We start from the raw sequence: 14,420 nt of genomic DNA, 5'->3' as shown, positions 1-14,420 counted from the left end.
CCAGTTTAATATCTCTCCTGTAGCAGGGCGACCAGAACTGCACACAGTACTCCAGAAGAGGCCTCACCAATATCCTATTCTCCCTCAGCAGCTGTGTTTACTCATGAAACAACAGTAAAACAATGCATTGTAAATGTGAGATGAGGGTGCTCGATCTACCATTGCTGTGCAACTTTCTATTAATACATCAATAATACCATGGTTCACTTAGTGAAGAAACAAAGAGAAACCCATCTGAAGAATGCAGCCCTCCCAAACAACAGTCGAGATATTGGATATCAACACTTCTTGCTGCTGTGTAACCTGGCAGAATTATTATCTTCTCACACCTGACTATCTGACTCTACAAACATTCCCTTTATGCGAATTGCAAACAGAATACCATGCCTGTAGGTCATCTGAAATAAAAATAAAAACCCACTGGGAACACACAGAGATTCTGGCCAGAGCTACGGAGAGAAACTCCATTGTGTGCCTACGGTTTTGGGGTAGTACATTAATAATGGAGAGAGCAAAAGAGAAAATGCTGGAAAAGCTCTGACAAAGGGTCAGTTAGACTCGAAACGTCAGCTTTTTTCTCTCCTTACAGATGCTGCCAGACCTGCTGAGATTTTCTAGCATTTTCTCTTTTGGTTTCAGATTCCAGCATCTGCAGTAATTTTCTTTTATATATTAATGGAGAGAGGATTAGCCAACTCCTAAGGAATAGAGAGTTGAGAATAACATGAAGCATTTTCAGGATGACAACCTAGGACGAGTGCAGTGCCCCAGGGATCAGTGCTGGGACCACAATTACTTGCAACATGTATTCGTGACTTGGATAAGGAAAGTGAATTTCCTATTGGTAAGTTTGCAAATGACACAGGAACCTGTTGGAAAGTAAGTAGTGAGGATGAACATAGACAAGTTAAATGAGGGACAACGTGCACGTGAAATATAAAGTGGGGAAATGTAAGATTATGCATTTTGGTAGGAAGAATAGAGGAGCTGAATATTATTTAAATGGAGAAAGACTACAGAATGTTAGAGCACAGGGGAATTTGGGATTGCTTGTGCATAAATCACAAAATGTTACTGTCCTAATTTTAAACAAAAATCATCCTTGAGGGCATCGCTGGCTGGCCAACCCTGGATGCACTTGAGAAGGTGGCCTTTATTTTAATTCCCACTAATGGCCTCACCACCACCTTCTCAAGTGCATCCAGGGTTGGCCAGCCAGCGATGCCCTCAAGGATGATTTTTGTTTAAAATTAGGACAGTAACATTTTGTGATTTATGCACAAGCAATCCCAAATTCCCCTGTGCTCTAACATTCTGTAATCTTTCTCCATTTAATTTTTTTTATATCAGGCAGACGAATGCAGATACTGGAGATCAGAATCAAGAGTGTGGTACCTGCAAATGCTGCCTGACCGGCTGTGCTTTTCCAGCACCACACTCTCGACTCTTTTTTATATCGATTGATTGATTGATTGCTGATTGATCACCAGTTCCTTATTCATTGTCTCCTTCCTGGGAAGGCAGAGAAGAAAATGGATTGGTGCTGGTTTTCATTGCTCAATAATTCCTACACTGCTGTATAAAATATGCCTCAGAAACAGGACTTACACCAGTTTGATTGTAGGAATGATAAAATAAAACAAAGAAAGAGCAGCAAAACATTATCAGGATAAAAACCCTGGGAAAATGGAAAAAGTGAATCAGACGAGAGGGTACGTGAATAGAGAGGGCAGGCTGGGAATCAGAGACACACAAAGAAATAATCTAAGTAGGCAGGTCATAACAGGAAGGTGCCATAGGTCAAAGGATCCCCTCCGAATGACTGATCGAGAGCTGGCCATCAGTTTCCACAGAAATGTTAAGGAACAGGAAGGATGTGGAAGCATTGGAAAAGGTGCAGAGGAGATTTACCAGGATGTTACCTGGTCTGGAGGGAAGGTCTTATGAGGAAAGGCTGAGAGACTTGGGTCTGTTCTCATTGGAAAGAAGAAGGCTAAGGGGGGATTTGATAGAGACATACAAGATGACCAGAGGATTAGATAGAGTGGACAGTGAGAGTCTTTTTCCGAGAATGATGACGTCAGTGTGTACAAGGGGGCATAATTACAAATTGAGGGGTGATGGATTTAAGACAGATGTCAGAGGCAGGTTCTTTACACAGAGAGTGGTAAGGGTGTGGAATGCCCTACCTGCCAATGTAGTCAACTCAACCGCATTAGGGAGATTTAAACAATCCTTAGATAAGCACATGGATGATTTTGGGATAGTGTTGGGGGACGAGCTGAGAATAGTTCACAGGTCGGTGCAACACCGAGGGCCGAAGGGCCTGTTCTGTGCTGTATTGTTCTATGTTCTAACAGTTCAATTTACCAGGCTCCCACAGGGACAGGTACCTCATGTTGATATTGGGCCAATTCCTTTGTGATTTCTGAAATCTGATTCTGAATCCTAGAGAGAAGAAAAATTAGATCTTAGGTTAGAGAATCACAGTTTCCCCCAGCACCTCATATTCACACATTTACTTCAACTAAACCCTCTGATTTTCAACTATATGCCCCGTTTTTTTCCCCTGGATTCCAGTTCCCGAGTTGTCACTGGGCTAGATATTTTTTTAAAAATCAAATTTCACCATCTGCCATGGTGGGATTTGAATCCATACCCTCAGAACATTAGCCTGGGCTCCTGCATCACCAGCCCAGTGAGATTAGCACTGTGTAACTAACTCCCCTAATTTGGGCCCATTGCCAATGATTGCTTGTTGAGGATCTCTTTTACAAGTGGTTAAGTAAAACATATGATAAAGTTCCCCACGGTAGGCTATTGCAGAAAACATGGAGGCATGGGATTGAGGGTGACTTAGTGATTTGGATCAGAAATTGGCTCACTTAAAGAAGACAGAGGGTGGTGATTGATGGGAAATGTTCACCCTGGATTCAGTTACTAGTGGTGTACCACAAGAATCTGTTTTGGGTCCACTGCTGTTTATCATTTTTATAAATGATTTGGATTTGGGCATAGAAGGATGAGTTAGTAAATTTGCAGGAGAAAGTGAGGTCTGCAGATGCTGGAGATCAGAGTCAAGATTGTGGTGCTGGAAAAGCACAGCAGGTCAGGCAGAAGGATAGGTTAGTAAATTTGCAGACAAAGTTGTGGATAGTGCCGAAGGATGTTGCAGGTTACAGAGGGACATAGATAAGCTGCAGACCTGGGCTGAGAGGTGGCAAATGGAGTTTAATGTGGAAAAGTGTGAGGTGATTCACTTTGGAAGGAGTAACAGTAATGCAGAGTACTCGGCTAATGGTAAGATTCTTTGTACTTTAGATGAGCAGAGAGATCTCGGTGTCCATGTACATAGATCCCTGAAAGTTGCCACCCAGGTTGATAGTGTTGTTAAGAAGACTTACAGTGTGTTCACTGTTAGTGGTAGAGGGATTGAGTTTTGGAACCATGAGGTCATGCTGCAGCTGTACAAAAATCTGGTGTGGCCGCAGTTGGAGTATTGCGTGTAGTTCTCATAGAGTCATAGAGATGTACAGCACGGAAACAGACCCTTCGGTCCAACTGGTCACCGCATTATAGGAAGGATGTGGAAACTTTGGAAAGGGTCCAAAGGAGATTTACTAGGATGTTGCCTGGTATGGGGGGAAGGTCTTATGAGGGAAGATTGAGAGACTTGAGACCGTTTTTGTTCGAGAGAAGAAGGGTGAGAGATGACTTAATTGAGACATACAAGATAACCAGAGGGTTAGATTGGGTGGACAGGGAGAGGCTTTTTCCTCAGATGGTGATGGCTAGCACAAGGGGACATAGCTTTAAATTGAGGGGTGATGGATATAGGACAGATGTCAGAGGTAGTTTCTTTACTCAGAGAGTAAGTGGGGCATGGAATGCACTGCCTGCAACAGTAGTAAACTCGTCAACTTTAAGGGTATTTAAATGGTCTTTGGATAAACATATGGATGAAGGTGGAATAGTGTAGGTTAGATGGGCTTCAGATTGATTCCACAGGTCAGCACTACATCGAGGGCCGAAGGGCCTCTACTGTGCTGTTCTGTGTTCTACATCTCTCAGCATTCAACTGTGTGGGTGAACCAGCCGGTGTGCTCAGCCATCACAGCATTAGCAGTTTTCTGAACTCCTCCAGTTCTCTAACTCAACCTCAGCAGCAAAGCTCATTATATGTGTGACCGTCATTATAGCAACACCCACACACACCCACACATATGCACATTCACACACAATGACATATACACATAGGCAAACACACGTACTGAAACATACTCACAGATATGCACATACATGCAAGAGCATAGCTGGTGGGCCAGTTAGCTCAGTTGGCTGACCAACTGGTTTGTGATGCAGAATGATGCCAACAATTCCCACAACAGCTAGGGTCACCATAAAGGACTCTCCCAAAGCATGGCAACCCTCAGGCTAAACCACCAGCAGCTGTGTGCATCTCTCTCTCCATTGAGAGAGCAGCCTTCTGGTCTGGTAAACTATAGTAAACCTACCTTCCCCATTTTTTAACACACGGGTTAGTAAACACAAATACACACAACACAAAGTCTCAGACACAGATCAGGAGTTCAAACCTTTGGTGAATATTCCCCTGTCCTATTTCAGACCAGTAAGATGAGGGAGCAGCTTGTTGCTGGTATAGCTACACACCTGCTTTGCCCACTGCCAGGTATACTCAGCAACGATCTCTGAAAGCTGCTTTGAGAGGTGCATTTTACCAGCTGCACCACTGGAGGGAGCAGTTTTCCACAATGTGCCTGTAGCCCCAACACCCATCATTGTGCCAGCAGCTAGCTCAGTCCTGACCTAAAATAAGACAAAGAACTGTGGATGCTGGAAAACTGAAACTAAAACAGAAGTTGCTGTAGAAACTCTGGCAGCAGAGAGAAAGCAGAGAACTTTTGGTGAAGGGTCAATGGAGTTGAAGGGTTGACTCTGTTTTCTCTCCACAGATGCTGCCAGACCTGCTGAGGCTTTTCAGCACTATCTGCTTTATGTCATTGCTGACCTGTTCGTTTCTTCCAGTTTCAGTTTCTTCTCAGCTGCTAATATCCGCTGCCTCTCTGATTCCATCTTCTCCCCCAGCGTCACAGTCGTCCTGATGTCCCACTCATGAAGAATTTTTATGGCAGCATCAGTGGATGCTATCTGCTCAGAAACACAAGTGACAAGACAATTATGACAAACGAAACAGAATCTCGGCACCATGTCAATGCCAATCTCACTTCATCAGACTTTCCTAAAAAGGAATGCTGGGGAATGTGAACAGCACCACCAAGTAATCAGAGCTCTCTCCCAGCCTGGGGTTAAGTGCAGCATCAGGTTTGATCCAAACTGTGGCTGTAGTACAGCTCCTGATACCAGCCCCACCAAAGCACAGACCACCCATTACTGTTCCGGCTGATGTATCCTGCCTGAATGTTAAGTTGGAAACCAGGTGATCTCAAATACCGTTTCCTCATTCATGGGTAAATTCCAAAGCAGAATGCCAGGATCAATTCATCATGGCCACTCCTGCCTCAGCCAAATGGTCTAAAGTTCCTCTTTATATATATCAGCTTCTTCACTCTCTGCTTTTCTTCCTTTAAGGCACTGTTTAAAATTGATTCCTGGGTCAAAGTTTTTAATCATCCAATCCATTAAGACCATAAAAAAAAGGAACAGGAGGAGGCTATTTGGCCCCTCAAGTGCGCACCACCATTCAATAGGCTGATCCAACATTCCACACATCCATTTTCCTACCCTTTCCCTGTAACCCACGATTCCCTGACTGATCAAGAATCTATCTATATCAGCATTCCTACCTGCTCCAGGTAACGTCTTTGCACAGGAAACAGGAGGGAGGTCCGAGGGTCTGCAGTGGGAACAGGAGGGAGGTCCGAGGGTCTGCAGGAACGGGAGGGAGGTCCGAGGGTCTGCAGGAACAGGAGGGAGGTCCGAGGGTCTGCAGCGGGAACGGGAGGGAATTCCGAGGGTCTGCAGCGGGAACGGGAGGGAATTCCGAGGGTCTGCAGCGGGAACGGGAGGGAATTCCGAGGGTCTGCAGGAACAGGAGGGAGGTCCGAGGGTCTGCAGGAACGGGAGGGAGGTCCGAGGGTCTGCAGGAACGGGAGGGAGGTCCGAGGGTCTGCAGTTGAACGGGAGGGAGGTCCGAGGGTCTGCAGTTGAACGGGAGGGAGGTCCGAGGGTCTGCAACAGGAACGGGAGGGATTTCCAAGGGTCTGCAGTGGGAATGGCAAGTAGGACAGGTCATGGGGACAGTGCTGAGCTGGAACGTTGGAAGTGGGGAAGGGGAAATGAGGAAACTGGTGAAGTCCACATTGATGCCCTGGGGTTGAAGCATTTCTGAGACAGAAGATGAGGTGTTCTTCCTCCAGGTGTTGGGTAGTGAGGGAGCAGCGATGTAGGAGGCCCAGGATCTGCATGTCCTCGGTAGAGTGGGAGGGGGAGTTGAAATGTTCGGCCATGGGGTGGTGGGGTTGATTGGTGAGGTCAGAGGTCCCTAGCCTCTGACCTGCCCTTGTAGCCACTGTATTGATACGGCTGGTTCAGTAACTCACCTCTTCAGGTGTGATGCCATCTTCTGCGTAGATCCGAGGGTCCCCCCCATATTGTAACAACATTTCAAGTGCTGCCAGATGCCCACCAAAGGCTGCTCTGTACAATGGGGTTCTTCCATAAGCACCCTGACAGGCAAAGAACAAAATAAACAAATCACTCTGAGATTAAACCATACACACACTCAAACACATCACAAACGCATTGCCACAGAGACAGAGTGAACACAGGGACACATGCTCATACACGCACATGTATGCACGTGCAGACAGAACATGCAGAAACACTTACACGCACTCAGATAGAACACACACAGAAATCACGTGTGTGCTTACACACACAGTACACACGCACTACTCCACACAGATACATGCACACGGACAGAACACAAGTGCACATACAGAACACATGCACAATACAGAACAGATATGCATGTGCACACACAGACACACATGCACACATAAACACATCCTTTGAGGCACAGATTGGGCATGTGCAGAAATATCTTTATGTGGTATAATCTCACTCCAGTGAAAATCTTTAACGACATCTCACACAGTGAAATAATCTGATCAGTGGGATCAGACAGCTACCAGCCTCGCACCACCAAAAGTAAAATGGGAAAGCTAGCCCAGCCAGGGCATTTGTGGGGACTTACAGATAGTATTAAACCCATGGAAGAGGCATAAACATTGACCAGAGAATCTGTGACTCCATGAGAAAACATTTGAGAGTCATGTGGGTCTACATCACAGATAAAGGCAATTGAGACTTCGCCAGTCAAAACCAACCACTTGACTATTTGAATCTCAATTGCCAGCACTTGGCTTTTTATTCCTGATGAAGGGCTTTTGCCCGAAATGTAGATTTCGCTGCTCGTTGGATGCTGCCTGAACTGCTGTGCTCTTCCAGCACTACTAATCCAGTATTTGGTTTTCAGCATCTGCAGTCATTGTTTTTACCATAGCCTTGTGTGTCTTGCCATTGCAAGTGTACATCCTCTTGTCACCCTACTTGCTGTGTTCCTACTTTGTACACTCTGTCCCTTCCTGTCCCACTCTGAATATTGTTCTCCAAATACTTCCCTGTAATATTGGCAAATCCTCTTGCTTTCTAAGCCTACATTTCCCATTGACTCTGAAATTCATTTAAACTCTCTCTCCATCCCCAGTCACTTGATTCGCCAGGATTCTGGTTCAAGTGAAGCCTACCCATGCAGAACAGTTCCCTCCTATCCCAGTGGTAGTGTCAGTGTCTCATGAACTGAAACCCATTCTCCCCACATCAATCTCTGAGTCACGCATTTAACTCCATGACCCTACTTACTCAATGTCAGTTTACCTGTGGTTTAGGATGTAATCAGGGATTATTATCTTGGTGGGTCAGCTCTCAAAATGAGTTCCCAATTGTTCAAAATCTTTCAGTACAAGCTTCTTTCTAGTTCTCCCAATGTGCTGGATGACTAAAGAAATTGAGGGAAAAGCGCAGCAGGTCAGGCAGCATCCGAGGAGCAGGAGATTCGACGTTTTGGGCATAAGCCCTTCATCAAGCTCTTGCCCGAAATGTCAATTCGCCTGCTCCTTGGATGCTGCCTGACCTGCTGTGCTTTTCCAGCACCACACTCTCCAGCGTCTACAGTGCTCACTTTCTCCAAAAGAAATTGAGGGTAAGATGAAGAAAAAGGTGTCAGGTAGAGACAGGATAGATCAAGTGAATCCTGAGAAGAGTATAAAGGCAGTAGGAGTACACTTAAGAGAGAAATCAGGAGGGCAAAAAGGGGACATGAGATAGCTTTAAATAGAGTTAAGGAGAATCCAAAGGGTTTTTATTAATACATTAATGACAAAAGGGTAACTAGGGAGAGAATAGGGCCCCTCAAAGATCAGTAAGGCGGCCTTTGTGTGGAGCCGCAGGCGATGGGGGAGATACTAAATGAATATTTTGCATCAGTATTTACTGTGGACAAGGGCATGGAAGGTATAGAATGTGAGGAAATAGATGGTGACATCTTGCAAAATGTCCAGATTACAGAGGAGGAAGTGCTGGATGTCTTGAAACGGTTAAAGGTGGATAAATCCCCAGGACCTGATCAGGTGTATCCGAGAACTCTGTGGGAAGCTAGAGAAGTGATTGCTGGGCCTCTTACTGAGATATTTGTATCATTGATAGTCACAGGTGAGATGCCGGAAGACTGGAGGTTGGCAAACGTGGTGCCACTGTTTAAGAAGGGTGGCAAGGACAAGCCAGGGAACTATAGACCAGTGAGCCTGACCTCGGTGGTGGGCAAGTTGTTGGAGGGAATCCTGAGGGACAGGATGTACATGTATTTGGAAAGGCAAGGGATGATTAGAGACAGCCAGCATGGTTTTGTGCGTGGGAAATCATGTCTCACAAAGTTGATTGAGTTTTTTCAAGAAGTAACAAAGAGGATTGATGAGGGCAGAGCTGTAGATGTGATCTATATGGACTTCAGTAAGGCGTTCGACAAGGTTCCCCATGGGAGACTGATTAGCAAGGTTAGATCTCATGGAATACAGGGAGAACTAGCCATTTGGATACAGAACTGGCTCAAAGGTAGAAGACAGAGGGTGGTGGTGGAGAGTTGTTTTTCAGACTGTGACCAGTGGAGTGCCACAAGGATCGGTGCTGGGTCCTCTACTTTTCATCATTTATGTAAATGATTTGGATGCGAGCATAACAGGTACAGTCAGTAAGTTTGCAGGTGACATCAAAATTGGAGGTGTAGTGGACAGCGAATAGGGTTACCTCAGATTACAACAGGATCTTGACCAGATGGGCCAATGGGCTGAGAAGTGGCAGATGGAGTTTAATTCAGATAAATCCGAGGTGCTGCATTTTGGGAAAGCAAATCTTAGCAGGACTTATACACTTAATGGTAAGGTCCTAGGGAGTGTTGCTGAACAAAGAGACCTTGGAGTGCAGGTTCATAGCTACTTGAAAGTGGAGTCGCAGGTAGATAGGATAGTGAAGAAGGCGTTTGGTATGCTTTCCTTTATTGGTCAGAGTATTGAGTACAGGAGTTGGGAGGTCATGCTGCGGCTGTACAGGACATTAGTTAGGCCACTGTTGGAATATTGCGTGCAATTCTGGTCTCCTTCCTATCGGAAAGATGTTGTGAAACTTGAAAGGGTTCAGAAAAGATTTACAAGGATGTTGCCAGGGTTGGAGGATTTGAGCTACAGGGAGAGGCTGAACAGGCTGGGGCTGTTTTCCCTGGAGCGTCGGAGGCTGAGGGGTGACCTTATAGAGGTTTACAAAATTATGCGGGGCATGGACAGGCTAAATAGACAAAGTCTTTTCCCTGGGGTCGGGCAGTCCAGAACTAGAGGGCATAGGTTTAGGGTGAGAAGGGAAGGATATAAAAGAGACCTAAGGGGTACGTTTTTCACGCAGAGAGTGTTACGTGTATGGAATGAGCTGCCAGAGGAAGTGGTGGAGCAACATTTAAAAGGAATTTGGATGGGTATATGAATAGGAAGGGTTTGGAGGGATATGGGCCTAGTGCTAGCAGGTGGGACTAGATTAGATTGGGATATCTGATTGGCATGGACGGGTTGGACCAAAGGGTCTGTTTCCATGCTGTATATCTCTATGTCTCTTTGTTTGGAGTGGTGAACTGGTCAATATTCAACATCCCAGCAGCCAGCCTAAATGATTATGCCATTACTGTCACAGACTTTATCAGCAAGTGTGCAGAGTACTGCGTCTCAAAGTAATTAATCTGAGTGTTATTCAACTGGAAATCATGGATGAACTGGGAGATTCACTCCCTATTGAAATCCAGGTATGACCTTCACAAAGACACCAGGGTAAACTGGAGTTCCAGACTAACCCCCCAGAAACACACTGACTGTGGCAAGGCTTACACAATATAAAGGATTACAGAGTGAAGCTGAGTCGAATCACTGATAACAATGCTTCCTCCCTGATGAGTGCAATGGTCCATGCCCCTCTCCAAAGAGCTCAATGGTACATCCCCCTCCCCCCACCATGAGCTCAATGGTACATCCCTCCCTGTTGAACTCAATGTGAGGACTGCAGATGCTGGAGATCAGAGTCTAGATTAGAGTGGTGCTGGAAAAGCACAAGCAAAGGGCTTTCGCCTGAAACATTGATTTTCCTGCTTCCTGGACGCTGCCTGACTTGCTGTGTTTTTCCAGCACCACTCTAATCTCGATTATGAGCTCGATGGTACATCACTCCCGATGAGCTCAATAGTACATCCCTCCCCGATGAGCTCAATGGTACATCTCCCTCCTCCCCGATGAGCTCGATGGTACATCCCTCCCCAATGAGACCATTCCATTCTGTGCTCACTTTGAACAGAAGCTCGGTGAAATGATGTCACCTGCCCCAACAGCCCCAGGTGCCCTGGACCCACAGTCACTGCTGCAGGGGTCAGATCGGCCTTCCTGAGGGTGAACCCACAGAGGGGGACAGGCCCAGATGGAGACCCTGGCCGTACACTCAGGTCCTGCAGTGGGAGTATTCACTGACATCTTTAACCTCGTCTTCCTCTGATCTGACGTTCCCACCTGCTTCAAGGAGACCCAATTATACCAGTGCCAAAGCAAAACCTGACAACGTGCCTCGATGACTCCCGCCCAGTGGCTCTGACAGCCATCATTATGAAATGCTTCAAAAGGTTAGTAATGGCACACATCAACTCCAGCCTCTCAGATTGACTTGACTTAATATAATTCACCTATCATCACAATAGGTCCAGAGCAGACATCATCTCCCTGGGCCTACACTTATTCCAGGAACATCTGGATAACAAGGACACTTACATCAGAGTCTTGTCATTGACTTTAGTTCCGCCTTCATCACCATAATTATGACGTTACTCATCTGCAAACTTCAAGACTTAGGATTCTGCCTCTCCCTCTGTTACTGGATCTTCGACTTCCTGGCCAGCAGACAGCAGTCACCAAGGATAGGTTACAGTATCTCCTCCACCATAATCCTCAACACCATTCCTGCAAGGTTGCCTACTTAACCCCTTATAGTCCTTCTACACTTCCTCAGGAGGTGAAGGAAATGCAGCCTGTCCACAAAGACTCTGACCCATTTTTATACATGCAACCCAGAAAGCATCCTTTTCAGATGGATCACAACTTGGTGCGGCAACTGCTTTGCATGAGAAATTACAGAGAGGTGTGAACACAGGCCAGTCCATCACTCAAACCGACCTTCCATCCATTGAGTCCGTCTGCACTGCCTACTGCCTCAGGAAAGCAGCCAATATCATCACAGACCCCTCCCAGCCCGGTCAGACTCTCTTACCCCCTCTTCCATCAGACACAAGATACAAAAGTTTAAAAACACTGACCAACAGATTTAAGAACAGCTTCTTCCCCACTGTAATCAGATTTCTGATTAGACCTTGAATATATTGAAGTTAATTTCTCTCTGCACCCTTCCTCTCGCTGTAACACTATGTTCTAGGAAAAGGTCAGACTGCAAATGCTGGACAGTCAGGTCAAAAGGTGTGGTGCTGGACAAGCACAGCTTTCCCAGCTACCTTGCCCCCAGCCCCACCCCCACCCTCCTGTTTATCTCTCAGCTCCCTTCCCCTTCCACATTCCTGATGAAGGATTAAGGCCAGAAATGTCGATGATCCTGCTCCTCAGATGCTGCCTGACCTGCTGTGCTTTACCAGCACCACACCTTTTGACCATAACACTATATCCTGCATTCTGTTCTATACCTTGACATGACGGGCAGGAGAGAACACATGGAGTGATGCAGGAACCACATAGAGACACAGGGACACAGTGACACGTAGGGGATACACAGAGCACATGGAGATACAGGAAACACATGAGGATCCAGAGACAGAGACACACAGAGACTCACCCCAAGACAAACCCATGGTGTCTTACAGAGAGGCAGACGAACACGCTGAGACAAGAGATATGCTGAGGACATGGAGAGAAACATCAGGATACACAAACCTCAGACAGTGAGAAACATGGATCAAGTCAGGCATACATGGAGACACATGCGACATAGTAAAACCTTGACTCTCCCTCGGTTAAAACTGCCACCGCTCGATGAACTCACATTACAGGGTGAGAGGTGAAAGGTTGTGAGCTGACCTTTCACCTTCACTAACCGTCCAATACCTTTGAGTTGGGGTTAGCTCCTTTTTCAATCAAGAACCGAATTGCCTCAGGGTGCCCCCCACCGGAAGCCTCTGACAGAGGTGTGTTGCCGTGTGCGTCAGTACAATCTGCCAGTGCTAACTGGTGCCGTCGCTGAATCACTTTCCCCATCTCATCATGTCTGATTCCGTTTTTGAAGTCCAGATCAGAAACCTGAGGGACAACCAAAGAGAAGCATTTGCAAAAACATGCTACGATACATGGTATGCTATCTGCAGAATCTCACCACTGTCCATGGCCAACTCTAGGACCAATTCTCTTTCCACAGAGGTCAATGTCTTTCTCAGGCATGAATGCCATCTTTCTATTGACACACTCCTGTTCATTAATTAAAGTAGCATTGGAGCTTGAAAAGGCTCCCGTGCGGCACCTTGTCAAAGGCCTTCTGGAAGTCCAAATAGGTCGTGTCTGCTGGCTCCCCTTTGTCTAACTTGCTCGTTACCTCCTCAAAGAATTCTAACAGATTCATCAGGTATGAGCTCCCCTTGATGAAGCCGTGCTGACTCAGCCCTATTTTACCATGCACTTCCAAATACTCCACAATCTCATCCTTAATAATGGACTCTTAAAATGTCACCACTGACCAGGGTCAAGCTAACTGGCCTATAATTTTCTGTAACACAAATATAGAAATTGCTGGAAAACCTCAGGTTTGGCAGCATCTTTGGAGAGAAAGTAGGGTTAATGTTTTTGTTCAAGTGACCCTTCCTCAGAACCTTGCTGCCAGTCCTACTGAGCTTTTCCAGCAATTTCTACTTGCATGGCCATTTTCAGGGTGCTATGGACTTGAACCCCAAGAGACCTCTGTACATCAGTGCTGTTCATACAGTCACAGAGTCCTACAGCACAGAGACAGGCCCTTTGGCCCAAACTGGTCCATGCTGACCAAGATGTCCGCCCACACTAACCCCATTTCCCAGCACTTGGCCCACATCCTTCTAATCCTTTCCTATCTGTGTATTTGTCCAAATGCGTTTTAAATGTTGTTAATGTACCCACCTCAAACACTTCCACTGGCAGCTCATTCCACATGTGTACCACTCTCTGTGTAAAAACGTTGTCCCTCAGGTTCCCTTTAATTCTTTCCCTTCTAACCTTAAACTGATGTCCTCTTGTTCTCCATTCCCCAAAGCTGGGAAAATGACTGAGTGCATTCACCCAATCCATGCCTCTCATAATCTTAAACACCTCTATAAGGGTCTCCCCCACTCCTGCCCCAGTCTCCAATGCTCTAAGGAAAAAAGTCCTACTTGTCCAACCTCTCCCTCTAACTCAGGCCCTTGAGTCCTGGCAACGTCCTTGTAAAGTTTCTTCTGCACTCTTTCCTGAAATGGCGACTCTCCTGCTTTCGGATGCTGCCTGACCTGCTGTGCTTTTCCAGCATCACACTTTTCAACTCTGACTGTCCAGCATTTGCAGTCCTTCCTGTAGAAAGGTGACCAAAACTGAACACAATACTCCAAGTGTGGCCTCACCAATGTCCTGTTTTACTGCAACATAACTTCCCAACTTCTATACTCAGTGCCCTGACTGACGGTCATTTGAGTGGGAGCAGCAGTGAGTATATAAATCAGGAAGGCGGCTAAACCTGAGATTCTACACCTGTAGTATCTCCCACCCACCCTCCTCCTCTAACCTCCTTAACTACACTGG

General features: G+C 46.2%; 1 protein-coding gene across 10 annotated transcripts in view; it reads right to left on the bottom strand.

The window, feature by feature from the left end:
- The window catches only part of LOC140480929 (IQ motif and ankyrin repeat domain-containing protein 1-like), a 343,897-nt gene that overhangs the window by 71,637 nt on the left and 257,840 nt on the right, over positions 1-14,420 (bottom strand). For 9 of the 10 annotated variants that reach the window (XM_072576526.1, XM_072576521.1, XM_072576525.1 and 6 more), the window contains 4 exons: positions 12,729-12,920; positions 6,582-6,707; positions 5,030-5,169; positions 2,394-2,448 (listed from right to left, as the gene is read on the bottom strand). In XM_072576526.1, the coding sequence (XP_072432627.1) occupies positions 2,394-2,448; positions 5,030-5,169; positions 6,582-6,707; positions 12,729-12,920 (513 nt within the window). The remainder of the gene's footprint in view (positions 1-2,393; positions 2,449-5,029; positions 5,170-6,581; positions 6,708-12,728; positions 12,921-14,420) is intronic. The other variant, XM_072576524.1, reaches the window with a different exon arrangement.

This window comes from Chiloscyllium punctatum, chromosome 8 (assembly GCF_047496795.1).
Source record: "Chiloscyllium punctatum isolate Juve2018m chromosome 8, sChiPun1.3, whole genome shotgun sequence".
In the NCBI taxonomy this organism is placed as follows: Eukaryota; Metazoa; Chordata; class Chondrichthyes; order Orectolobiformes; family Hemiscylliidae; genus Chiloscyllium; species Chiloscyllium punctatum.
This window is presented reverse-complemented; position numbering and strand designations above follow the sequence as displayed.